Source organism: Ostrea edulis, chromosome 5, assembly GCF_947568905.1.
Source record: "Ostrea edulis chromosome 5, xbOstEdul1.1, whole genome shotgun sequence".
NCBI lineage: Eukaryota > Metazoa > Mollusca > Bivalvia > Ostreida > Ostreidae > Ostrea > Ostrea edulis.
Window position 1 is genome coordinate 12,956,934 of NC_079168.1, and position 27,700 is coordinate 12,984,633.

Sequence of the window (27,700 nt, forward strand, 5' to 3'; positions counted from 1 at the left end):
TGCATATGTCTAATGTTTAATGCCTTTACCACATATGATTAACTACAGTGAACAAACGACGCAGGTCATCAACTGCGCATTTGTGTACGGCGGACAAGGAAGTGACCCACATACAGCTTGCACCGTGTAAAAAAGGCGTCCGTCGTTATTATGCTGCCGCGCTCCTTCAGTCAAGTACTCTGGGTTTTCATCCATGCATAAAAACTCGCTGCCATAATGATCTGAATAATCCGCATCAGCAGTTAGAAATCCTTCATACTGTTTTGTCCACTTTGGAGGACATGTTGTTTTGGCCGGAATCATGAAAGTTGAGGACGCACGGGTAGAAAAGCACACGGCACATGGAACATCGTCATTGTCCGCAATTCCTTTGTATGTTAACTCGTATTCAGCTCCGTAGACACGAGCGGAGTAGGAGAATGTTGGGAGATCTTTTGACGCTGGATCCGGGTTGTGGGGGAGGCAAAGTGTAGTGAACCCCCCAGATTTGTCGTTGAAAATTCGTCCTCCAACGATCCCTAAAATTTGAGTTTGCCTTTTCAGTATATCTCCTGTATTATTTTGTTTGATGAAATGAATACATGTACATCTACTACGCGTTTTCAGATGATCTATTTGAGATGCACTTAAATACAAGATGCCAATGGGCCTTTTACCAAGATGTTGATAGGTCAAGACACCATCTTTACAAGTGCATTTAAAAATACAGAATACACAATAAAATACACTTCAATAATAAAGAATGTACCACAAAAACACTCCACAAACAAATAAAGACGGCTCTTCCAGTAACATTGACCTTTTTCATAATTTATCGAAGATTTCATACCTGGAAATTTGATTAAATGTACCTAACATGTAAATTTTTCATTCGTGGAATTTCGGGGAAAATTCTCTCATTGACCTTGATCTCCTATATTTGAAAACAAATGAAAACCAAAATATTTATGCAGATTGCCATTGAAGAAAGCCTATCAAAAATTGGATAAGGAATGTATTAGGCCTCAAAGAAATTTCATTGTAGCTTTGAAAACCGATATGAACCAACGATATTATACAAATTACCATTCCTGCAAGACTAATACATATACATTTGGAATGAAGAATGCAAGTTAAATTTATTATATTCTAGACATTTCAATATATTTCTTTGCCAATGACCTTGACCAGTCACATGTAACATATGAAACGAATAGGAACATGCACAGCCACCATTCCTGCATGTTTGTCGATTGATTGATTGATTAAATCTTGTTTAACGCCCCTTTCGAGAATATTTCACTAATATGGAGACGTCACCACTGCCGGTGAAGGGCTGCAAAATTTCGATCTATGCTCGGCGCTTTTATCGTGCCACACCTGCTGTGACACGGGACCTCAGTTTTTGTGGTCTCATCCGAAGGACGGCCCATTTAGTCGCCTTCTACGACAAGCAAGGGATAGTCGACAAACCTTAAACAATGTCCATAGATTAAACAAGATGATTTTTTCCTCTTATGTCGTCGTGTTTAAAGAAGAAGAAATAAAGCCGTGGTTCTATTTTACAACAGAGTAGAGAAGAAGCTGTATTCATTAACTAATTCTCTCAGCTGTCTGGACTGTGCGCAATAATTGATTTGATTCGTGCATCAATGGACCAAGATTATTCCTTTCTATTATACGCCCGTCATTAGACGAGACGTATTATGTTATGGTGCCGTCCGTTTGGCTGTCTGTCCGAGGTCATGTTTTCCGGATTTTTTCCGTAACGGATGCACGATATCAATTCAGAGTGCTTACAGGTTGAATTTCACTGTGTATGTTGTACTGTTTGTGGTACTCTTGCCCCCTCCCCCCTTTTATACTCAGGAGAATGTGTACCATCTAATTCTAAATTTTGTAAATAATTGGACGGGATAATTTCAACCTGTTCCACAAATGTCAGAGGCACTCTTGCTCATGATCGTATTGTGTATCTACTTTGATTCTTACCGCCGCGGTGGTCTAGAGGTTAGAGCGTTCGCCCCGCATGCGGAAGGCCGGGGTTCGAATCCAAGTCGATAAAACAGGTAGTGACAGTTCCATCGCCAAACGCTCGGCATCAGGTATGAATGTCATGGGTCCTCAGATGTGACCTTAAAAACGGATGTCCCGTGTCACAGTAGGTGTGGTACATTAAAGAATCTTCACTGCTAAATGGCCGTAAGCGCCGAGCAAAGGCTAAATTTGAAACCATTCACCGGTCTTGGTGACGTCTCCATAAGAGTGAAATAGAGAGAGCTCTGTTTGTGAACTGCAGAAATATCGCTCATCACCGACTTATATACTTATGTGCACTCGAACTAATCTCGTGCGCTTTCATATTAAATGCTTACTAGCGATAAAGCCTGGTAGTCTGGTCCCACTTCCCACAATTCCGTTCGCGCACTCTCTACATTGAGATGTAGAGAGTGCGCGAACGGATTTGTGGGAAGGGGGACCAGACTATAAAGCCCGGTTTACGTAATAGCGAGATACATTCCGAGCCCGACCGTTAATCATCAGAATAACAATAAGGCTGCAGAGACGTTCTATTTATCCTGAATTTTAAAACTAGCAGTTTTCAAAATGGGCAAAATCAGCTAGGATTATATAGTTACTATAGCAGAAAAGTTTATCTTGATTTTAAATCAAATTTAAGATATCGAATCCAAAGAAATTCAATAAGAGACTTACCGCTGTACACAGTAGAAGTCCCGTTGAGGGCAGGACAAACTTTCCTTCCCCATCGTATGTAATGGGTGCCTGTAAAATATTATATACAATCCTCTCGCAATTTCCAAAATGTCAAATCTCTAGCATGATGTATGTTTATAGTACCTTGATTGGAATGTTGACTTTTCAGATCTTGGAGTTCCGATTTTAACGCCTGCATTTCGTGTTGCATGCTATCTATTCGTGAATTTAGCATATCAGGATCATTCAGTAGAATTCGTTTCTTCTCCTCGGATGAAGTTTCTCTTAGGAAGAGGGAAAATGCAATAAAAATCGTAAACTTTGCGGAGAAATCCATAATTCCGACTCTTCGTTATGAATCCCGGTCCTCTGCGGAAAATGTGTCCGCTGCATATTATTATATGTTCATTCTTCATCATTCTAATCGAGTAAAGCTGATAAAAAAAAAAAACGTTCACCTGCAGGGAGATAGATTACACCTGCAGGACAGATCAGTATTTTATGGAATACAAGAGACTAGAGATACCTATATACCTAATTGAGTTAAACATACCGTATAAGTGGAATTTTTAGCGAGTCACAAATTTAGCGATTTTCCCATAAAAATGGTTATATATATTTAGCGAGAGCTACATGTAGTTTTAGCAATTTTATAATTCCAAGAAAGATAACTATTACTTATGATACGCACAGGCACTTGTTTCTGTAAAAGACTTATGACCTCTGTATAGGTCATAAGTCATTTACAGAAACAAGTGCCTGTGGTGATACGGAATAAATTGTTAACGATATTCAATTTAGTGCCAAAATTAAATCTTAAAAATTCTGCTTATATGGTATATCATAAATAGGTATTCGTCTCTATTTTACGGCAAGACACGATTCCCAGAACCACTTGTGATTTGTCGTAAGAGGCGACTAAATAGGGTGGTCCTTCGGATGAGACCAAAAAAACAAAAACTGAGACCCGTGTCACAGCAGGTGTGGTACTATAAAGATCCCCCCTGCTCAAAAGCCGTAAGCGCCGAGCATAGGCCTTTATTTTGCAGCCCTCCACCAGCAATGGTGCCATCTCCATATAAGTGAAAAATTGTCGAATATAAACAACAATATACAACCAACCATCATTACAGACATACGGATGCATATTTCGTTGGTTTTTTTAATGATGTTTTTTTATATATGCTGCTCCAAATTGTTTTGACAGAATACAATCAAATACAAGATGTTTTATGTTTTTATCTGTATCACAATAAGGGCAATTGTTTTTGACATATTTCCAATTGCTAACATATACACTATTTGTAAGTAAGTTATGAAGTAATTTAGAATTGAACTCTGCCACAGATTTATCATATATATAATCAACAAAATTAGTTAAGGACCAGTTCAATATGCCAAAATATTTTTGCGGTACTACTTCATATTGTATTTTCTTGTCATTTTGCTATTTTCATACATGTTCTGAAGTTGTTATTCAAACATTCCTGTGAATTATATTCATCCCGTGAAAGGTTTGGCCTTTGAGGTGTCAAGGTTTTCGAAGTTCTCTGTCTATGGTTATTTAAAAGATGTCTTTGGCAAACTTGAAAAGGTATTCACTTCAATTCCATGCTATTCAAAAATTTACCATTGTCCTAAATGACTTATTATGCTTCAACGAAGACATATCACAGTAGAGGAAGCCGCAACGGCCATTGGGATGTTTCAGACTGGATGTCGCAACGCCATTTTGGTGCACGGCTAGGTGTCAGCCATTCTGTAACAGAGACCTAGGAGTTGTCGTCCGAAAGTTTCAACTGTCAGACAAGACGGACAAATATCACTACTTACAAAGAGAAATCAAATGTCCTCAGCAGTTTCCCTCAACAGAGAGCTAACAATAGCAACAGAGAAACGGATCTCCACACAGACTTTGCGAAGTACACTTCCTGATGCGGGATTGCATATCAGACGTCCAACTGTGCGCCCACCTTTGACTGTGGACCATCGCAAACGACGCCTCCAGTTTGCAGAAGATCATCTTAACTGGGATCCACAACGTATCCAATGTGTGTTATAGACAGATGAATCCTGATTTGGCCTGGAATTTAATGATGGGCGTAAACGAATTTGGAGAAAGAAAAACGAGATAATTAATGACTTGTATCGCTGAACATGAGCGGTTCGATGGAAGCTCTATCATGGTTTGGGCAGGCATCAGTTACGACATTGCAACAGACCTTTAGGTTATAAGAAATGGATCTCTAACTGGTGTCTGCTACAGAGATGAGATCCTTACACCATTGTTAGGCCATTTGCTGGTGCCATTGGTGATAATATCATTCTGATGGATAATAATGTCAGACCCCATCGTACAAGGTTGGTCAATCAGTAATTGGAAGATAAAACAATCGAAAGGATGGATTGGCCAGTTAGGTCACCTGACCTAAATCCAGTCGAACACACATGGAACATGCTCCAAAGACAAATTTCGAGAAGAAGAAAACCAGTGTAAAAGGCTTCGTGAACTTAAAACCGCCCTGGTAGAAGAATGGTAAAAAATTCCTTAAGATGATTTCCGGAATTTGATAAACAGTTTCACTGGGGCTAGAGGGGGTCATACCAAATACTGAGGACAACATTAATTAACATCTCAATTATCTTAATATTGCACTTATTTATGAAAATCATTGCTGATGGCCTTTATCATTGTTTTAACAAATTATTGTTTTTATTCTGGTTACGTCTCTTTGGTGTTTACAGCATTTAATAATTGAAAAATGTATTTTTCCCATTAACTTCACAAATAATCACAGCAAAACATATACTCTTTACCTGGCCCATAATTTATTTTGTTGAGTATATATTCTTTACTTTTTTAATATATTTTCCCCATACATTACAAGATGAGAGTTCAAATTTTCTTGACCAGTATGTTTTTTGTGATTTGTTTGATATTAAGAAATGGTAAATAAAAATTTTGATTTGTTTTGTCGGAGATATCTTGTAATTTCCCATGAAAGTAAAATTTCGTGTTGGTATCTGCACCTACATTGTATATTTGTTTGAAAGAAATGAACTTCTTGAAAATAAACAGCACATCACATTTCTAAAAAAAAAAAAAAAAAAAAAAAAAAAAAAAAAAAAAAAATATTTTACAGCATTATATACTCACACAGGTAGTTTTTCCCTGACACTAAGTGTCTTTTAATTTTCTCAATAGATTTGAAATCATTTGCATTAAACAGATCTTTTACACTTTTGTATCCACTTGTACACCAGACAAGATGAATAGTGGTTTTGCTTTATAACATATATTTTATTCATATTACTTTTGCATTCATTGAATGCACATGTTACTTCCTTGTGAAAAAGTGGAAAGTGTTTAACATTAAGATCACTAGTCTTTGTTATATTTGATTTTATTAAATATGGATAACCCATGTTATAAGTATTAAGGCAAGCATTCAAAAATGAAGTTAAATTCTCTTTGTCTTCAATATGCTTATGACACATGCTTGCTTTAGTGGCTTTAATCTTAATTTCAAAATCAGTAATACTTATCCCTCCTTCATTTATGGTTCTGAGTAATGTTTTGCGCTTAAGGAAGTTGGCTCCTAAACTTTTGAGCACAACTGCGCAGGATGCCACAACGAAGTATTTACTAGTTCAATACTGATCCCATTGGTGCAAACATATTACACATCTATTACTGAACCCTATCCAGTTGTAATCATCTGTGTCAATGCAAATTTTAAAAGAGTTTTGCAGGGACTATATTTTGTGGCGGAAGTATTGATTGATAAAAAAGTTCCGAATCTGCATGATATTACAGTTTCAGCTTCATCCAATATATCTTATATATTCATACTCATATATGTATATTTCAGTTTTATAATTTGTGATACAAGTAGCTGAGACTTGTACGGAAGCCGATAGGTGCCAGGGTATAGAATTAATATTTATTTAACTGGCGGCCGCCACTTAATTTATGTGGCGGCCGCCACTTAATTTAACTGGCGGCCGCCACTTATTAACTGGCGGCCGCCACTTATTAACTGGCGGCCGCCACTTATTAAGTGGCGGCCGCCAAATAAATTAACTGGCGGCCGCCACTTAATTTGTCTGGCGGCCGCCACTTAATTTATGTGGCGACCGCCACTTAATTTAACTGGCGGCCGCCACTTATTATCTGGCGGCCGCCACTTATTATCTGGCGGCCGCCAGATAAATTAAGTGGCGGCCGCCAGTTAATTTATCTGGCGGCCGCCAGTTAATTATATGACGGCCGCCAGTTAATTTATATGGCGGCCGCCACTCAATTCAAATCATTTATATGGCTGTCACCAGTTATTCAATTCCTCTCTCTTTCTCTATCTCTCTCTCTCAAAATGAAAGGCGTGCAATCCATCCCCAATGCTTTATGTATGTGATATATATATATATATATATATATATATATATATATATATATATACAATTAAGAACATTGAATTATTGTTTTTCGATTGTACTGTTAAATACGTAGAACCACAGGGCTGACCTTCCATTTATTTGAACGTTCAATTTCTATTATTTTCACATTTAAACTAAATTATTTTCACATGTGAAATAAGATTAATTGGCCCCCACCCCACTCTTTTGGTGGTAGTAATGAATGGTAAAAATGTAATAATGAATTAACTGATCAATTGAAGGATGAACGGAGCTCCCTCCCTCAAATTTAGGAGTACGAAGTTTGGACAAGGGACATTTTAGGTTCCTTTTCTGCTTGTCAACAATTGCAGAAGACAATTTCTCCTCCGACTGTCCCTATACACTTTGAAAAACGATGCTGCGTATTTGCGTACTATTCTAAATCTTTCCAAAATAATCACTCAGCGATACGAATTACATTGTTTTTGCAATTGGCAGCCGCCATATATAAATTAAGTGGCGGCCGCCAGATAAAATAACTGGCGGCCGCCAGTTAATTTATATGGCGGCCGCCAGATAATAAGTGGCGGCCGCCAGTTAATAAGTGGCGGTCGCCAGATAATAAGTGGCGGCCGCCAGTTAAATTAAGTGGCGGCCGCCACATAAATTAAGTGGCGGCCGCCAGTTAAATAAATATTAATTCTATACCCTGGCATCTATCGGCTTCCGTAGACTTGAAATTAGTTCAAAAGTTGTAATCTATTAATTTGGTTGATCTATTATTCCAAACAGTACACCGATTCTTTAAAAAGTGTAAAATAAAATACTCGATATTTTGTACAAAAATTCAGTATTTTCGCCAATGATTTAAAAATTTGGTCTTTAACCCCCACTTTTTTAAAGTTCCATTTTAAATTTTAAGGCAACACCTTGAAAATGGTGTGAAATTTTAGAAATTGACATTACTCCTAATATGTCCTTTCAAACTCTCATTGATATCATGAAGTTTTTCGTATACCAAGTGCAAAAAGGCAATTATCTATTTCTATTACTAGTATTAAACTTTTTTAAATCTTTAGTATTTGAAGACAGGATTATGTATCTATTTTATATAATGATTGATATGTGTTGCTTATGGTTTGTTTACAACAACAGACAAATCAAGTTTAATTCAATTTTAAAATGCAAAAAGGTCATATTTAGAGCACTGTAGATCAATAACAAGCATTGCGACCCCAGTTTTTCTTTTTAATTTCCTAATTCTTCTTTCAATGTAGAAATAAAAAATATACTTCCCAAAATATCGACATTACTCCAAATCTCAGGTGCGAACCTCTTTTTAATGCGTTCCTTTTTTTCATTAAAAAAATGTAATTTTACTTATATTCTTAATAAAATACTTACCAGGATCGCTAAGCACACTAGGTGTATATAAGAACTTTGAGGTTGCTATAGAATTAACAATTTGAGGTTTTCCAAATATGGTAAGCTCCAACTTTGCCAAGAGTCTAAAACTTTTTTTGAATTCTTTTAGCTTATTTAACCAATCTTCTTATCACATTCAGGCTTGTTATGCCCGATATATATACTCAAGCTTTTGACAGTGACAACATATATTTTAATTTCATGAATGTGGGAATAATCTTTTATCTGTTTCTTATAGCTTCCTAAGGATATACATTCTGTTTTTGTCAGATTAATTTTGCTTCCAGAAGCACAATCAAAGGTCTTAATAATATCAATTGCCTCTTTAAGAGATTTCAAATCATCTAATGGAAAGGTGCTATCATCAGCATGTTGTATACATTTAATTTCTTTTTCCGTGTTTTCTAGTTTATAACTTTTTATCCATAATGCTCAAAATTTCCATTACCAATAGAAATAGCAATGCAGATACAGGAAAACCCTATCTAATTCATCTTGTCAGAGTACAATATGAAAATTGGGATATGTATGTAAAAAATTTAATATTGCATTTACCCTTCGTCGCTTTATATATCCTGTTTGGTCCTTGTTAATGATATCATGTAATACTTTTTGTAATATTTTGGTGAAAACATAAGCAATTATTTTGTAATCACAGTTCGTAAGGCTTATTGAACGATTTCCACTTTTTTATTTATAAATGAAAGTACTGAGCATTTTTGAGAGAATGTTAATTCATTATCTTTAAAACATTGTAAAAAAGGTATTTTAAGTTTTCTCAAAACATTTTGTAGAATGCAGTAGATAGACCATCTATACCAAGTGAATCGAGAACAGAAGTTATGTGTCCTGCGCTGCTGGATCCGCCGGCCAAAACCCCCTGCTTCTAACAACCCCCCCCCCCCCCCCCCCCCCCGATCCACAAGTACTGGAACATATAATTAGAGATTTATCTCGTAAATATAGCTTTTATGAACGAACAGATGATACTTACTTCTTAATAACCTATGGATTTTCCCTGTCTAATACCTTAACTCACAGAGAGAGAAAAACGCTCCCTGTAGATTCCCCCACTTCCACGCATGCGCCCAATACCATGTGCTTTTTCTCAAAATAAGGTAAAAAATAGTCTTAAACAAACACAGAGGGGGGAGGAGGGAAGAGGTAAGTATCACATGCTTGCTCGTTAAACCTAGAATATAGAATCACAGGCTCTTTAAACCACCACGGGTCATGGATGATATTCCTTCCAAATCATGCCGCCAGTTCCTTAAACTCAAATTAACAAACAAAGGAATAGATGCCGTCAACATAAGCCACATTCTTCGTCATAAAAGAGTTCAGTCGTGTATTCCAACTTATTTCAAGTTCAAGCCTACCCCCAGTATTTCCTACAAATATACTTAGAACTACTGTTGCATCCAAACTTTTTAATCACAAACAAACTTTGTAGTGCCTAGATATAGACCATCTTATACTTAAAGTTAATCCACCTACGTGTTCTTCATCTTCTTTCAACTATAGTCCAGCTGGACATGTCATTACTAGTGATGTTGATATAGTTGAAAATGAGGACCTCAAATCACTTATTCTAAAACGCTCTAAATACAGAGAACTTCGGTCTTTCCATTGGCAACAGAACTTCATCTCTATTATGAATTCTGTCGAGGATTATGCCAGGCGATGGGCTAAATATGACAAGAAGAACTTTATACATTATCAGAATGGATTAAAAGTTAAAGAGGAATATTAATATCCCGCATTAGACATATGAAAACAAAAATACGTACCATCTATCCTTCTCTGTTTAGTAAACCAGAAGTGATGCAAGAATTAGATAGGTTACATTAGGAATAGGTTTTAGTTCCAACTAACAAAGCTTATAACAACATTGTCTTTGTTTGTAAGGCTCATTATTACAACTGTATTTTAAACGAACTTGATATTAACTCCACTTTTGGTAATCGCACTTATATGCCATCTTTACAAAGACGAAATTCTTCAAAACCATGCTTCAGTTTTAGGCACATTTAATATCCCAGTCAATGGGTCGAATAAATGTGAGTGAATTCCTAAATTTCATAAAAACCCTTACAAACAAAGATACATTGCTAGATCCAGTAAATATTCTACCAAGTCCCTGTCTTTCCTCCTCACGAAAATATTAACACCTGTGAAGGAGAAACTTCAAACGTACTGTGCAACTACATATGTCAGAAGTGGTGTAAATCAAATGTGAATTCTGAAACATTCTAAAGAACTTTTAGTAAACTTGAAATCGCAAAACTTTTCTCAAATCAACAACATCGAAACGTATTACTTTTCAACACTTTACACGACCATTCCTCACGATAAATTACAGACTAGATTTTTTTGACATCATAGACAGTTGCTTCTTCAACAAAAATGGAAAACGCAAATATTCCTATCTAGTGATCAGTCATCCAAAAACATTACTTTGTTAAACGCCATTCTGATTCCACGCACAAGTACTCTGAAGTTGAAAATAAATATGCTGCAGTTCTTCATTGACAATATCTTCGTGGTCTTTGGTGATCAGGCCTTCCAACAGTCTGTTGGAATCCCCATGGACACGAATTGTGCTCCTTTGTTAGCTGACCTGTTTTTATATTCATATGAAGCAGAATTTATTCAAAAACTTCCAGATGAGAAGAAAAAATGTATTGCTGTGGCCTTCAATTCAACATTTAGATATATCGTCGACGTATTATCTATTAATAATAATAATTTTCATTCATATGTCGATTCAGTATACCTCAGTGAACTCGAAATAAAAGACACCACAGTCGTCCACTTCTGCTTCATACTTAGATATTTTATTGAAAATAGATATTAACGGCAAACTAACGACTCAACTTTATGACAAACGGAATGATTTCAGATTCTCCATCGTCAACTTTCGTTTACCTGATCAAGATATAGGGCTCACGGCGGGTGTGATCGGTCGACAGGGGATGCTCACTCCTCCTAGGTACCTGATCCACTGGTACATGTATATCCGGGGTCTGTATTTGCCCAGCTATCTATTTTAGAAGTTAAGAGATTGATCACTGTTCGTTGTCTTCACTTTTCACTAGTTATTAAATCGTACAACACAAACAGGGAAGTCCGCACACTTATACGAACCTGACCAAATTTGTTGAGTTTTAAATTAAGAATCGTCTTCTAAACCATGTCAAAATAAAAATAAAACTATATATCCACAGCACTTACAAATTAAGAAAAAATACTAATTTTACCCAAGCTGGTTAATATTTATAGAATCTCCGATATAAAAACACAATGGTTATAATTGTATACTCTAATTCAAAACCAACATCAATGAAATATTTATTTTAGTATGTCAAATAAGTAACTAAAAATAACATGGGGGACAACTCTCGCAATAAAGATAACATAAGAAATACTGCTTTCCGCATCAATAGGTGTTAAATCATGTATAATTGGATAGTTGAAAAATACCGTCAGTTACAGCTTGGATTGCTTTAATAACAGGAACGTAAAAAGTGTGTTCCAGTACAACACATAATATAAAAGTAAAATGGCAGAAGTGATTGTTGCAATCTAACCTAGGGAATTTGATTAGACTTTGCCTCAACGATTTCAGTTATCAAGACAACTTGCTTCGAAGTAAATGATGGAGAGGGCAGGACCATGTTGTCAAGCTTCCTAGCACCCAGTGCCGTCGTTACCGCTTGAATGACAGAAGCTCACGGAATATCTCCACTGCGTATGGCTTTCACATACTGGTATGTATGCTCAGCTGAATGATAGCTAATCCTGAATACTTTGATTTCGCATAGGAAGAAATTGGGCATGCAGTTGGAGAGTCCAGCAAACGGAATGACGTCGACGCAGACTTTGTATAGTGGGGGCGTTCCGCGTCTCCGAATTGATGACCTTCGACTTGGAAAATTTTGCACCACGGTTCATTAGGACAATCTCTTTTGAAGTGGTAAGATTCCCAGTAATTAGAGCAACGAATAAAACGCTCACTTCACATACTTCACCTTAGACAAAATCATCTCACATACTCCACTTTAGAAAGACGAAATCTTACACATTCCACCTTAGACAGACGAAATCGCCTAACATACTCCACCTTAGACAGGCGAAATCACCTCTTATACTCCACCTTAGACAGACGAAATCGCCTCTTATACTCCACCTTAGACAGATGAAATCGCCTAACATAAGAAAGAAAATATCCAATACTCCACTGTAGACAGACAAAATCACCTCACATACTCCACCTTAGACAGACAAAATCGCCTCTTACACTCCACGTTAGAAAGATGAAATTGCCTAACATAAGAAAGAAAATCTCTAATACTTTACAGTAGACAGACGGAATCCCCTCACACACTCCACCTTACACAGACGAAATCCCCTCACACACTCCACCTTACACAGACAAAATCCCCTCACACACTCCACCTTACACAGACGAAATCCCCTCACATGATCCACTGTTATCATATGAAATCATTTTGATCCGCTTTTATTTGACATACGCATGACAAATACCTTATGCAGTTGTTCTTTAGTTGTTGTATGTTATTGATAAAACAAAGATCCTTTTTTAAAGCAATGATTTTTATTAATTTGTACAGACCACACATCCAAGATTTTGAGAGTCCTTGTACGGTGGACATGGCAGGGAGCCACACACGGAGTGGACAGGATAGAACAGTCTGCCATTCTCGTTATGTCGCCTGGCGCCGTCTGTCATGTACTCGGGATCTCCGTCAACGCACAAGTATTCATTCCCATATTGATCGGAGTAATATCCGCCGGATGTTAAAAACCCTGCATACTGCTTTGTCCAAGAGGAGGGACAGGATGTTTTGGCCGGAATCATGATGGACACTGCCTGTGTAGTGTAACAAACAGCACAGGGAACGTCATCATTCAGAGCGATGTTTTTGAAATTAAATTCATATTCAGATCCATATATGCGTCCATAATCAGCATAGACAGGCAAACCAACGGGAGCCGTGTCTGGATCATGAGGGAGACATAGTGTATTTGTAGAAGCTGCTTTAGCATCATAGAAACCACTAGCAGCGAAACCTGTAATGAGTAGGGTGGCATTTATACATTGTAATCTTTTAAATGAAAGCAAGAAAAACGGAATAAAGGCAAACCATCATTAAATATATCCCCCTCATGGGCCACATCGTTCACCCCAGCAGTTGCATCCATTGTAAAATTCTAAAGTCCATGGTGGTCCTAGAGAAATAGATCTGAATTATTGTTTCTGTCCTTGCCCCGGCGTTCATGGTTTGACGAAGTTTGAATTTACATTACATGAGGATACTTACTAAGTAATTTGAAATGTTATACTTTTGTGGTTAGTAAGGTTTTCAAAAAAAAACTTTGATATGCTAATCTCCCTTAAAACTTGACATCCTGCTGTGGTTCCGTCCTCGTTGCGGGGACCACGGTCTGATCAAAATTAACCTAACTCTGGAATCTTTGCATTTTAATTTACAGATTGTAACGTTGTAGCTCTAAAACAGATATATATATATAGCTTTAAAGAATTATTCTGCGTGTTTCTATACAAAATTTTAAACACCTATTGTGTCTCTGAGGGTCCTTTCTTGTGTCTCCGGGGGTCATCGGTACACCTGTTGCGGTAGCTCGGTGGTAGAGCGTTCGCTTCGTAACCGGGAGGTCGTGAGTTCGAGCCCTCGCTCGTGCTCTGGCCGCGTCAAACATAAGACGTAAATATAGGTAGTGATTGCTCCTTCGCCAACCCTCGGCTGGTTAAAATCAAATCTTCACTAGCTTTTTTTTAAATTTTGATTGCCGAGTGATAACTTGATTCGCGACAATCAAAATAAAAAAGAGCTAGTGAAGGTTTGATTTTAATCAGACTGCATTTTAATGGGTCTTTCGGATATGACATCAACAAGTGTATGTTTAAAATAAAAATGTTTTAAAACAATTGTTAAAGTCCTGAAACATGCAAATACTTCATTATAAGTCTTATAGCTTGAGCTGTATGGATATAAAATATTTGTAGTTCCTTTAACCCCAGAATTAATAGTTTATTCTTGTATTTGAGTTGGACCTTAAAGAGACTTGTTCACGTTTTATGGAAAACAAAATTCATGTTAAATATTAACAAGATAGCTACGCGTAGCCATATGTCCCCCGCCACCGCAAAACAAAATTGAAGCACAAAAGTCCCATAACTCCTATAAAAATTTGTAGAATCAAAATTTACGGTGGAAAATGATCAACTACATATAGCGACTAACAATCCTGCAAAAGAGGGTGTTGCACCGAAGTGGGAATTTTCCCTAATCGTGACGTAGAACTGACCTTCATTCATATTTATACTCATTGCGTATTTGCCATTTAAATACTTGAAGGATTGCCGAGTACTAGGGACAAGCCTAATACATTGTATGTGTCAATACATTATACATGGAGTCGAAAGATAATTTTTGAAATCGTGAAAATTAAATTGTCTTCTTTTTTTCTGAGTATCAGATACAATATACCCTTACATGTTACAAGTGTATCAAATATTTAATATTCTATACTACTACAGTCCAGAAGCTCTTATACTCGTATGTATTATTTTCTACAACTAACAATTGGCAACTGTACATGACTCTGACCACAACACAAAATATGGGAAGTTTAATACGCATTAATAAAGTTCAACATTATTCGAAGTACACGCACCTGTAAAATTTGATTCAACATAGAAATTTCCTACTGGAATACATATAAACTCAAACTGTTTAACGGTGTCACAATTTGAATTTGTTTTATTATGCTTGTTATGGCGTTCCATAGTTTGTTCTCACCATATAGTCGTTACGGATAGCAGGTCACGGCTGTCAGACCGGTTTTTAAATGCTTACGTGTTAGTTCTGACCAGGTCGTGGAAGTTGGAAGGTGTGTCCGCCCAATGTGTGAAAATGATAGACCTGTGTGGTCTCGAGTTTTACCTGTGTGGTTTACTGGACCTGCATTGTATGTACATTTAGTACGGGTGTTCGAATGATGTTCCTGTGTGGAAAGTGAGAACACAATTTTGAGCATTTCGACAGCGGTGAGTGTGAACTGTTTATTTTTGTTTACGTTAGGAAATTTTGTTACTCTTTTTAAATTTATGTAACCAGTTTATTTGTATTACACAATATACCCGACATATGCAAGTTTTCAGTATATAATGTATATGTAAAAAAAAAAAACAACGACTGTTACTGTGTAATTATAGGTGACCAGCTGTGTGTGTTATTGTATGGCTCGAGCAGGTGCTCGCAACATGTATAACATGGCGTTCTGAGATATTTGAACAGCGTTGGAGAACGACCTATAGAAATACAGAAAATACGTTCACGGCTACAGAAACGTTGAGCGAGTGATGGACAAAGTGTCACCACGTGTCTGAAGACAGCCAACAACTGTTGTGTAAAGTGTGGTAACTCTTTAGTCAACGTATTTTGTTTCGCCATCCTGTGTAACATATTTCGAATTCGAGAGACAAGTCTGCTGGTTTTCTTACATAAGGCAACATAACGTAACATTTAGCTTTAGTCGGGTACACGTGTAATCGTCTGTAAATTCATATTTTTTTTTTGTTTTGTTATATTTTTTTTTTTTTTGTGTGTGTATGAGTGTTGTTGTGTGCATGCGTGTGTATGAGTGTAGATGTTACTTGCTATACTAGTGAGCACGATAATACACTTATTTGCACATACTCTTGATCTTTCTTCAAAGAACGGTTTGCAGCGAGGGATTATTTCCATGCCATTATCACAAATTGTGACAAACGGTTATTTACCTTGTTTAGCCTTAAAGTTTTTCTTCCAAAGCTTTGCATAGTTCAGAACGGTATTTCGTAAAAAGCACTCTGCCTTTGTCAACAACTTTTATTCAAAAAAAAAAACATTCAAGTTCTCTTTAGCAGCCTTGACTATCGGTATTGCATGCTGTATTCGGCGTGTTTGTTGAGAGTCCTATTCACAAACTAAACAGTGTCCAGGTTGGAAGCTTATTTCCAACTCGGCACATGATAATAAACAGAGATTTGACATGAAACATTTATAAAAACTAGAAGCGTGTTTTAATTCAGAGAAAAAAATCTAGATGGAAAACGTAATATGAAAAAAAAAGTGTTCGTGAGGGAGTCGAACCCGGTCGTTTTAAAAATAGAAAACACCTTTACATGTAAGAGTCGACGATCTTACCCATTGAACCACGCAGTAGACCATACATTACTAAGGAAAATTAACGTACAGGTGAAGTTGAAAATAATACCAGTGAAGTCGTTTCGATTTTTTTTAAATTTACAAAAAAATGCCCTCGTGAAACAAAATTTCAAAGTGACAGTTTTTTAGAGGAAATCTCGAAGAACATGTTCATGCTAAATTTATTGTTTCACGGAGGCAGTTTTTCTGAAATTCGGGGATATCCCTCTATTTTAACGCTTAAAAAATCAAAATAATCGCTTATTGCTTGATTTAAACTGAAAATATTTTGGCTAATTTTGTCAATACACGTCTTTTAAACCTAATTTCAAAAGTTATTGAATCAAGACATACGTTCCAACTGGTTTTATCATGTATTTGAATAGCTTAATTTTTTCGATCTTTCATGCAACATCTTTAGGGAAATTAACATGAGACGTGCAACACCTTTTTTGAACAAAATCTGTTCACCGGTCTTTGATGAGTTGTGTCCACAACGTGTTCCTATAGTGCATAATGCAAAAAAGGTAAAGTCCCAGAACCCCAACAAAATGAGTCGAATCAAAATGACGACAGGATATGATCTAGTACATATGGTGACACACATTCCTGCAAAATATGAACTAAATCCGTACAGCGGTGTCCAAAGAGTTGCGTCCACAAAGTGTTCCTATGGTGTAGCATGTACAAATTCAAGTAAGTCCCATAACTCTGTAAAATTTGTCGAATCAAACTGGTTGCATAATATGATCAATAACGTATGGTGACTAACAATCCTCAAAATTTGAACAAAATCCGTTTAGTGGTTTCGTCGGAGTGGGACGGATGCACGGACACTGGTATATCTGTCCACTTCCGCGTTGCGACGGGGGACAAAATTATAACTTAATGTTGATAGCCAAAATTTTGACCTGATATAAGAGCAAAATCTGTGTTATGTAAACAAAGATGCGAGTCTTTTTTTATTTTTACAAACAAATCAGCGAAATGTTAATTTTATAATTTAAAGCATATTAACAAATCTAACTTTCAAATGACACAATTTACCTAAAGAATACTTGAAATGTGATAGATATAATAAACTTATATCTAAATCCATTTCTTTTAAAAACTTCGTAAACAATAACGTACCATAATCTTTGTTTACAAAACAAATAATAAAGTCTCTAAAATGAGCTGCTGTGATAATGTATAACCTTAAATTTTACTAAGATATTTCAAACACATTAGGCAGTAGATTTTCATCACTAAAAGTGAAAAACAAAAATTTGGGGGGAAATCGTGAGTCAGTCCCTTTCAAGTTAGAATTCAACAAAAGACACAATCTGATTTAAATATTGAAAGTCGTAGGAGACGATTTTCCAAAAAAAAAAGAAGTTTGTGTTCTTTAATTAGTTAAGATATGTAAGTAAGTCATTCAGAAAAACTCGCAAGGTAACAGACGCTACCTGGTACAGATCGTAAAATGTTGCTGTGGTATGAAGTATTGAAACAAAAGTAGGAATCGAAATCAATTTATCCCATTCTGTCTGTGGAGCAAGTTCTTCCGGTTTGTTGCACCCTTTAGATCCCCCGGGATCACGTGATTAATTAGGGTATAAAAGCAGCGACATCAGAGCTCTTAGTCAGTTCCAGACTGAAGTCGACCTGAGTTAGTCCTGTGTACAGCTTAGGGAAGAAATTAAACTTGGTTAACAAGTCTTACGTGCCTGTATAAGGCTTTCGAGACTTTGTTGTTTTTATTACGAAAGGTGTGAATGCTATTTCACTTAGGAAGCGCACGCGCTCCAGGACTGAATAGGATATTTGTACATATTTTTAATTAAAATACTTGATTGAGAGCTTTATCATTTATTTCATTATTCCTCAAATTGCTCAGACAGAGCAACCGCATCTTCGAACCCAGAAACGTTACAGTATCAATAATTTAATATAGTATGATGACTTATCTCCCTTGCTTAATAACGTCAAAAGAGACCACTAACAATTGCGAGTTTTAGCCTTCAAAATGTTCAATTTGCTTGTATTCAACAATAATGTATGAAGCCAGAAGGGTGTTTCAATGTTTTTGTGTTTAAAAGGTCCAATATCAATATTAAAGATAAATAAATAAGAAAACATCAATATAAAATCATATAAATATTCGTGAACAAACTAACATAAAGTAATTTATCATTTTCTTCATGAAATTTTTTGAACTCTTCTGAAAAAGAAAGTCTGTACATTGGTGGCTGGGAAAACAGGGGTAAACTTAGACGAGCGAGACATTTCGGCAATTCACCACATCCACTCCAGTAACAAGAATCAACCAAGGCCAGTGATTGTGAAATCCATATGTACATGTAGTGATGTAAGAAGGGCTGTCATTAAGAAAAGAGAAAAGTTAAAGGACAACTTCATTATGGTAGATCACATTACCAACATGAATGCAAAACTATTGCACAAGCGGAGATCCGAAGAAAGAGAACACATGGTGGACAGAGCGTGGAATTTCAACGGACACATGTTTGCATTAGATAGGAACGGAAAAAGACGCACGATGGATGTGAAGATGACATTGACAGAAAACTTAAGAGCATGAACACTAAACTCTTTATATATGAACTTAACAGGAGGAGCCTTGTGATGGACAAGTGTGACATTTGGCTAAAGGCAAAGTATGCCTAAAAAAACCTTAAAAACTTCATTATTGTCTGTATTTGTGTTTCAAAGTGAAAGTATGAGTGTATGCATGAGTGAATGCATGTGTCAACTCTCAACCCTTGTTTAAAACACTGACAGCTTGATCAAAAGAACTATTTTTTACATGTCAAAGGCTGAAAGCTTAAATATTTTAAGTATGAATGTTAGAGGTTTTTCATCAAGTAGTAAAAAATATAGAGATGTTTTTAATTGGGTAAGAAACAAAAATGTGTCTATTATTTGTTAATATTAAGAAACCTACAGTATTCAAGAGGTTGAGAGGTTATGGAGTTATAAATCCTATTTTAGTAGTTATACTAGTAGCTCTGCTGGAGTTGCGATACTGTTTAAAAATAACTATGAATTTCAAATTCACTCTATACAAAAGGATCCTATGGCTAGATATACCATACTAGATATTACTGCAAATAAGATTTACTTTGGTCAACCTGTATGGTTCAAATACTGATAGTCCAGAATTTCTTCAGAGCATATACAAAAGCAAAAAATGTTTAGCAATGAAACATTACTTAGTGAAAGTGTGGTTCTTAACCATAATGTTAAATTATCAGATAAGCAGAAGGAAAACTGTGAAGGGGGGGGGACCTTATTAACTATCTAAGAAAAGAGAAACAATTTGGACTGCTCCTTTTCTTAGATTTTGAAAAAGCTTTGGACTCGTTGGAATTGGATTTTATTGTCAAGGTTCCTAAGTCATTCAATTTTGGTGATTCAAATGGTTTCTTACATTTTACTCATCCAGCACTAGCTGTGTAATAAATTCTGGCTATTTATTAGAATTTTTTAGCCTTGACAGGGGTTGCAGACAGGGTGATCCTTTGGCTCCATATCTTTTTATCATAACAGTAGAGTTGCTAGCAATTTCACTCAAAGAAAATGAAAATATCAAAGATATAACTATTGGTGGGAAAGAAAATAAATTTGGGCAATATGCAGATAATTCATTTTTACTATTAGATGGAAGTGAATATTCTCTAAGAGAATCAATGAGTGTTATTGACAAGTTTGGTAGTATCTCAGGCCTGAAACTTAATATTACAAAATCACAAGCAGTATGGATTGGCAGTTCAGCTGAGACTTTCTGTACTGATTTGCAAATATTATGGGGTAAAAACACTTTTAAACCTCTTAGAATAAATTTTACCAAAAACCTTGAAGATATGATAACATGTAATTGTCAATCCAAAATTACTTCAATTAAAAGGTTATTAGCATCATGGTCAAAAAGAGACTTAACACATATTGGGAGAATAACAATCATTAAAACGTTAGCACTACCTAAGCTGATACATTTATTTTCTGCCTTTCCTGACCCTCCAAAGAATATTTTGGATGAAGTAGATAAAATATTTTTTTTAAATTCATTTGGGAACAGAAAAAGGTAAAAAGAAATACACTCATTGGTAGTTATGATGATGGTGGACTAAACATGGTTCACTTACCCTCTTTCATTTCATATATCAAATCAAAATGGGTTAAAAGGTACCTGAAATATTACGGTGCCTAGAAACACTTGTTACGTTGCATTTGTAACCTTAAGAATATAGATTTTATTTTTTATTTATCAAAACAAAAACTTCAAGAGTTTGTGGGTTGTTTTTTTTTTATTCATAATGATTTTTGGAGAGTGGTTATTCAAGCATTAGTAAAGGTTAAGAAAAGTCCTGAATATGTATTAACCTACTTGTGCTTTGATATTAGAAAGTTTTGCTGTGTACAAAAGTGGGCATTCTATAAAACAAGAGGCCCAAGGGCCTAGAATCGCTCTTCTGATAAATTGTACAACCCCACCATTTCTATTCTTAGCCTCTTAGTATTCTAAATCTTTAGTTAAATCCTAAGAATTCAAAAAAAGTAGGTCAATGTGACCTACTTTTTGGTTTACACATTTTGAGAACCCAAGAAATATCAACTGACAAAGTTTGATGATTTTAAGCCAGTTAGTATCTGAATATTGAAATATAGCTGTCAAATTCCAATCGTAGGTCATGGTGACCTACTTTTTGGTCAGCGAACTCCGAACATGCAAGACCCATCAAAAGACAAAGTTTGATGACTGTAGGTCAAATAGTATCTGAAATATATAAATATAGCCGTCACATTCTAAAAGTAGGTCAAGGTGACCTACTTTTACGTCAACACCCTTCAAACATGCAAGACCCAACAACTGACAAAGTTTGATGACTGTAGGTCAAATAGTATCTGAATTATATAAATATAGCCGTCCAATTCCAAAAGTAGGTCAAGGTGACCTACGTTTTGGTCGAAACCCTTCGAACATGCAAGACCCATCAACTGACAAAGTTTGATGACTGTAGGTCAAATAGTATCTGAAATATATGAATATAGCCGTCAAATTCCAAAAGTAGGTCAAGGTGACCTACATTTTGGTCGACACACTCCGTAGACTCAAGATGCATCAACTGTCAAAGTTTGATAATTGTAGGTCAATTAGTGACTGAAATATATAGATATAACTGTCAAATTCCAAAAGTAGGTCAAGGTGACCTACATTTTGGTCGACACACTCCGTAGACTCAAGATGCATCAACTGACAAAGTTTGATGATTGTAGGTCAAATAGTGTCTGAAATATAGTAATTTAGCTGTCAAATACCAAAAGTAGGTCACGGTGACCTACTTTTTGGTCGACACAAACCGAAGACTGAAGACGCATCAACTGACAAAGTTTGATGATCCTAGGTTTTACAGTGCCCAAAATTGAAAATGTAAAATTTGAATATCTGCAAAATTCAAAAAGTAGGTCACTGTGACCTACTTTTTTTATAAATATGTTTCAAGGGCTCAAGCTACATCAACTTACAAGATTTGTTGATTCTAAACCTCTCGGTATTTGAAATAACAACTTAAAATATATCTATAAATGATCAGCCATAAAATTCAGAAAGTAGGTCACGGTGACCTATTTTTCAGTTGACGCATTTCAAGGTCCCATGATCCACCAACTGACAAGTTTTGATGATCATAGGCTTCAAAGTGTCCAAGATATGCATCAAAATTAATTTTAAAATAAATACCTGCAAAATTCAAAAAGTAGGTCACCGTGACCTACTTTTGAGACAACTTGACACAAGGTCCTAAGATGCATCAACTGTCAAAATATGATGATCCTAGTCCTTATAATGACTAAAATATCAAAGATTTAAGGAAATATAAATTTAGGTCAACTTTGAAGTGACCTTGAGACCACGCCCTTTGCCCCAGGGTAATGCCTTGAACAATTTTTAATCTACAACATATCCTCATCCTTATGTGTAAGTTTGGTGATAATCTGCCCAGTGGTTCTTGAGAAGAAGATTTTTTAGCAACCACTACTTTTGTTTGTATTTTCCGGATTATCTCCCCTTGTTAAAGGGTCACATCCCTCTATTTAGTATGTATGAAAGCCCTTGGGCCAATGATACCCTGTAACAAATTTGAAAAAAATTGGCCAAGGGGTTCTTGAGTTATAGCCCTTTTTCTAAAAAGTTTACGCACACCGCACAAATGGCCATAGCATTAGCTCTTTGAGCCTTCGGCTCAGAAGAGCTAAAAAATGGGTTGATAATGGTATTAAAAAAAACTTAGAGGACCTGATCTCTGAACATGGAAACAAATGTTTTAATGAAATAAAAAGAGTCTAATAACTTTTTAGACTATTTTCATGTTAAATCAAAAATACCATCAAAAGTCAAAAGAGATATTATTGCATTGACAGAAGGTAGAATGTATGAAAATAATGAACAAATTGAAATATGTATTGTACAAAAATTGTTGTCAACATGCAATGTTAGATTTTTATATCAAATCTTGAATAGCCCCAATCTCTAAAAAGGATAAGTGGGAAACTTTACTAGATGAACCCATTTCAGGGAAAAATTGGAAATATTTTGTAAATGCATCATTATGTACAAAAGAGAAAAATAATTTACTTTCAATACCGAGTACTGATGAATTACATTGCTACCAACTTCTTTCTTTACAAAATTAAAATTTCAGACAACAATATGTGTACACTTTGTAATTGTAAAGCAGAAACAATAATTCACATATTCTATGATTGTGTATATGTCAACTTATTTTGGAATTATTTTGAGCAATGGTTCGATGCAATTGAAAATGGTTATAAAATTTCAAGAAGAATAGTCTTACTTGGTAATACAGAAGGAAGCTGTTTAGAAAATTTTCTTTGATTAGTATTTAAAAACTTTATATATTATTCCAGATCACAAGGAATCAGGCCAAAATTTTCTGAGGCAGGAATTTATTTAAGTACTACAGAATAATGGAAAAATACTGTGAAAATGTGTTTCAATGCAAATCCAAAATATTTAGTAAATGAATATAATATTATATTGTTTATAACAAGTGATGAAAAACCAAAGCTTTATAGGTTATATTTGTTATCATTACTTTTAGTATCATTTTGTTGATACATGTATGTATACATGTATTTTCAATACCTTTAATCATTGCCTAGCTGTCAAATAATAGTTTATGTAGAAAGTGTTTTTGTATGGAAAATATTGTATGCATGTATGCGATTTTGTGTGTGAGATCATATATGTAGATGTTATTGTAAATGTCTGAAAATAAAGCATAATAATAAAAAAAAGAAGAAATTTACCTATCTATATTGCATCATCGTTAAACCCCTCCCACAAATTTTGTAGTTATGAATCAAACAATGTATAGTGGACCATATGTTTCATTTGAAGGCATGCAGCAGCCCCCCTCCCCCATTTTCGACAACGTACGTTTACTATTAATCACAATAATTAATATCAATTAAATAGATATTATTTGATTCAGTAAAGAATAAGTATTATACAATCTCTTTCAACTTTCTTGAATTAATGTGAAACAATTCACTGACATTTCTTAGCAATGGAGATTTTGAATTAAATATTACCTCTGAATTCTCTACAACAAAGTCTTATTGTTTACATAGGAGGTAAATGTGCAGCATAGGTAATCACGTGATTAGCAAGAGGTTGACTCAGTTAACACAGTGCTAGCTAACCATCATCTTAAATTGCTTTTGAAAACAGAATTTAACCATTGCGTTTGCTGATCACTTGGTTAGGACTAAACTTTTCAAAAACCGGGCCCAGAAAGATTTGGGTGTGAAATCTACATCTACATTTAAATGTCATACGTATACAGACCTCTAAGTGGTGTGACAATCATTATACGGGGATCATGCGGATCAGTATCGTATACACCCAACTTTGACAAAAATAATGGGTTTAAGAAATCAAATCTTCGACCAGTTCAAACGCCTTGGCTTTTATATGTCAAAACAACATTTCTCGACCTCGGAAGATCCCTCCCTGCTCAAAGACCGTAAGCATCGAGCAAGGATCTAAATTTTGCAGCCCTTCACCAGCAATGGTGACGTCTCCATAAACAATTCTCGAGCGGGACGTTAAACAACATACAACCAATCATCTACCTCGTATGTCATCCTGCAACATCCACGAACACGCGCACTTTACTTCTTAAAGTTATATATTAAATGCATTGATTTACCACTGTAGAGCAAGGACGTTCCATTCAGCGCTGGACACGATTTTCTACCCCATCTGATGTATGTTGTTCCTGTACAAAAACAATTCAAAAGATTATAATGGTGAATCTTCCCGAACAATTAAATATTTTTCTAACTTTCTATTTTAAAAGTGTGAATGGATTCTTACAAGTGTTGAAGAAATAGGGTCGGGTTTTTTTTTCAAATTGACTTTGAACTTTAGTTTGTGAAATTCATATGGTCTTTCAATTTTGATAATGTTATGCACATCGTTAGGGTTAAAATGGAATGCAAATGTAATAGAAATAACTGACTGGAAAATCAGGAAGGAGAAACATCAACGGTAGCACAAAAGCTCGGGCCTACACATCATTTTCACCAAAAATTGTTTTCATAAAAGTCGTCTATGACTAAAACAAATAAGTCGTCTATGCCTGTTTCCGCACTTTCTGGTTAAGGTCACTTTGTTGTGCTATTTCCATTCACCATTACATTAAATTAACAGTACTAGGTTGCATTCTTTGAGATTCCGTCAATTGTTGAGGTCTTAAAGAGGATGTACATTTCAGTCGGAAAGCAAACTCAGGACCAAATAAACAGTCCAAGGCGACCCAGGGTTATTCAACTAACAGCGAGTTCACCTTAAACATCTAGGTTAGATTACAGAGCCCTAACAAAAGTAAAGTTCATTTTTTTGTTCATGCATGTTCAAAATTTTCTGTACCCTGGCTTTGATCTTCATTTTCATTCGATTTTTTTAATTTTTTTTTTTTTTTTTTTTTTTTTTTTTTTTTTTTTGCCGCTTGGTACCTACATTTCAATTTATCATTTGTTACGCCCCTGGTGGTTGTTGACAATGTTTGGGGATGGCAAAGGCATTCTTTTTTACTTATGAAATTTTATCAAATAGTCTTAATCAGCATAGTAACTTTACTCGTGTTACCGCCATAATACTTGTACTAAATTTTATGATGAAATAAGATTTGTTCGGAGTTCGATGGGAAATTATTCACCTTTAGTCATTACATTAGAATGATGTCGACCACAGTTGGGTTCTTGAAATCTGGGACTTAATCAGGAGTGTTAGCCTGGCGGTCTTGCTTTGATGGCTGATAGATTTTCACTTGCACTCTACAACATTTTGAGAGTTTAAAACGTTTCTAACATTCTAATAAGTACATTCTACATCTCTTTACAATACAATTTTTCTTACGAAACAAACTTACCAGAAGTTTTCAGTCTTCTGAGTTCCGTGGTTTGACTATCCACTAGATGTTTGAGGACTTGGGTTTCAGTCTTCGTGTCCGTCAAATCTGACCTCACGGCCTGCAGTTCACGTTCCATGGCTTCCAGTCGAGAATTTATCAAATCTGGGTCATTCAACAAAATCCGTTTTTGTTGGCTATGAACCTTCTTTCCATTTGAATATATCATTAATAAATAGAAAATGAAGAAAGTGTACAGATCAAATTCCATTCTACTCGGTTATTCCTTGTTAAAGATAAATGGATTGACCTAAACTATATTTTGACTCGCTATCATTCAATATATACACTGTACATGTATGCAAATTCTGACTGAAACGTCGATCTGATAGGCTGATAAACTTTGATAAGTTTTAGGATTGCACCTGAGTTTTGTAGCATTGTCATTTTTCTTTAGAAAGCGTACTTTTGACTTCTACTTTGAAAGAGAATTTGGAATATAAACTGAAAAACTGGGGTTATAGTGCTTGTTATTGAGCTACATTGTTTTAACTTGATCTTTTCGCACTTAAAATTTACTCAAGATTTATGATTTGTCTGTTGCAGATTTAAAACGCTTTAACTAAACAATTCCTCCGCCACAAAATGCAGACCCTGCCAAACTCTTTCAAAATTTGAATTGACATCATTTTTTAATCAAAAGTTTAATGTTAAGTAATAGATGTATAATATGTTTGGTCCAATGGGATCAGCATTGAATCAGTACATATAAAGTAATAGTGTCCTGCGCAATTTAGCTGCAATAATGTAGCCCTCTCTGATTTTTTTTTTTTTTTTTTTTTTTTTTTTTTTTTTTAGGGAGAGGGCTACAACTCCTTAGGATCTCCGTAATGGTGCAAATGCGGGAGTGATTCACTCCCGCAACATTTGCGCTCATTCTAAACATTTCCTGACTTTCTTTACGTAAATAAAATAATATTCTATGTTTCTTAGTCAATATATAAATTTACAACCTGCAACTTTAGATTTGTGAGGCTCTATTCTACCGTTTTCAACAATTTCGATACATTCCAATTCCTCGATTCATATTTGTGCGCCATGTTTGATGTACTGAAGTTTCAACTTCCGATTGCCAAGTCATTTGCATATGCCATATAAGGTAGTATTTACATCAATGGACAAGTATGGAGGCGAAAGTTATTTCGTCGGTATTGAAAAGGTTTGAATTAAATATCAAGTTAAAAACCGAACAGCAGAGTGTAAAATCTTTCTGCAACAATATGATTTCCTTTCTTTGTCGAAGTGGCTCGAGTAACTACATTTTCGCGCTGATTGTCAATGTTTAGGCTTTCATTAGATCCACCTACGAGATCTCGCGATAACAAGCATGGCGGAGCAGACGAAGAATTTTGCATGCTGTACATTATATTTAATGAAAAACACCTTTATTAGACATGCCCGAGCACAAAGTTGGTACTCCTTTTGGTGTAAACAACATTTGGGACTAAT

At 35.5% G+C, this 27,700-nt stretch overlaps 2 protein-coding genes across 2 annotated transcripts; both read right to left on the reverse strand.

The window, feature by feature from the left end:
* LOC125651629 (short-chain collagen C4-like) lies at positions 1-3,106 on the reverse strand. The gene is made up of 3 exons (XM_048880316.2): positions 2,839-3,106; positions 2,695-2,763; positions 1-518 (listed from the first exon to the last, which is right to left on the reverse strand). Exons 1-3 carry the CDS (start codon positions 3,029-3,031, stop codon positions 43-45), a joined length of 738 nt encoding a protein of 245 aa, XP_048736273.2. The 5' UTR covers positions 3,032-3,106; the 3' UTR covers positions 1-42.
* A 10,016-nt stretch (positions 3,107-13,122) lies between these two features.
* On the reverse strand, positions 13,123-26,551 carry LOC125652665 (uncharacterized). The gene is made up of 3 exons (XM_048882021.2): positions 26,213-26,551; positions 24,989-25,057; positions 13,123-13,611 (listed from the first exon to the last, which is right to left on the reverse strand). Exons 1-3 carry the CDS (start codon positions 26,460-26,462, stop codon positions 13,139-13,141), a joined length of 792 nt encoding a protein of 263 aa, XP_048737978.2. The 5' UTR covers positions 26,463-26,551; the 3' UTR covers positions 13,123-13,138.
* Positions 26,552-27,700: the final 1,149 nt, after the last annotated feature.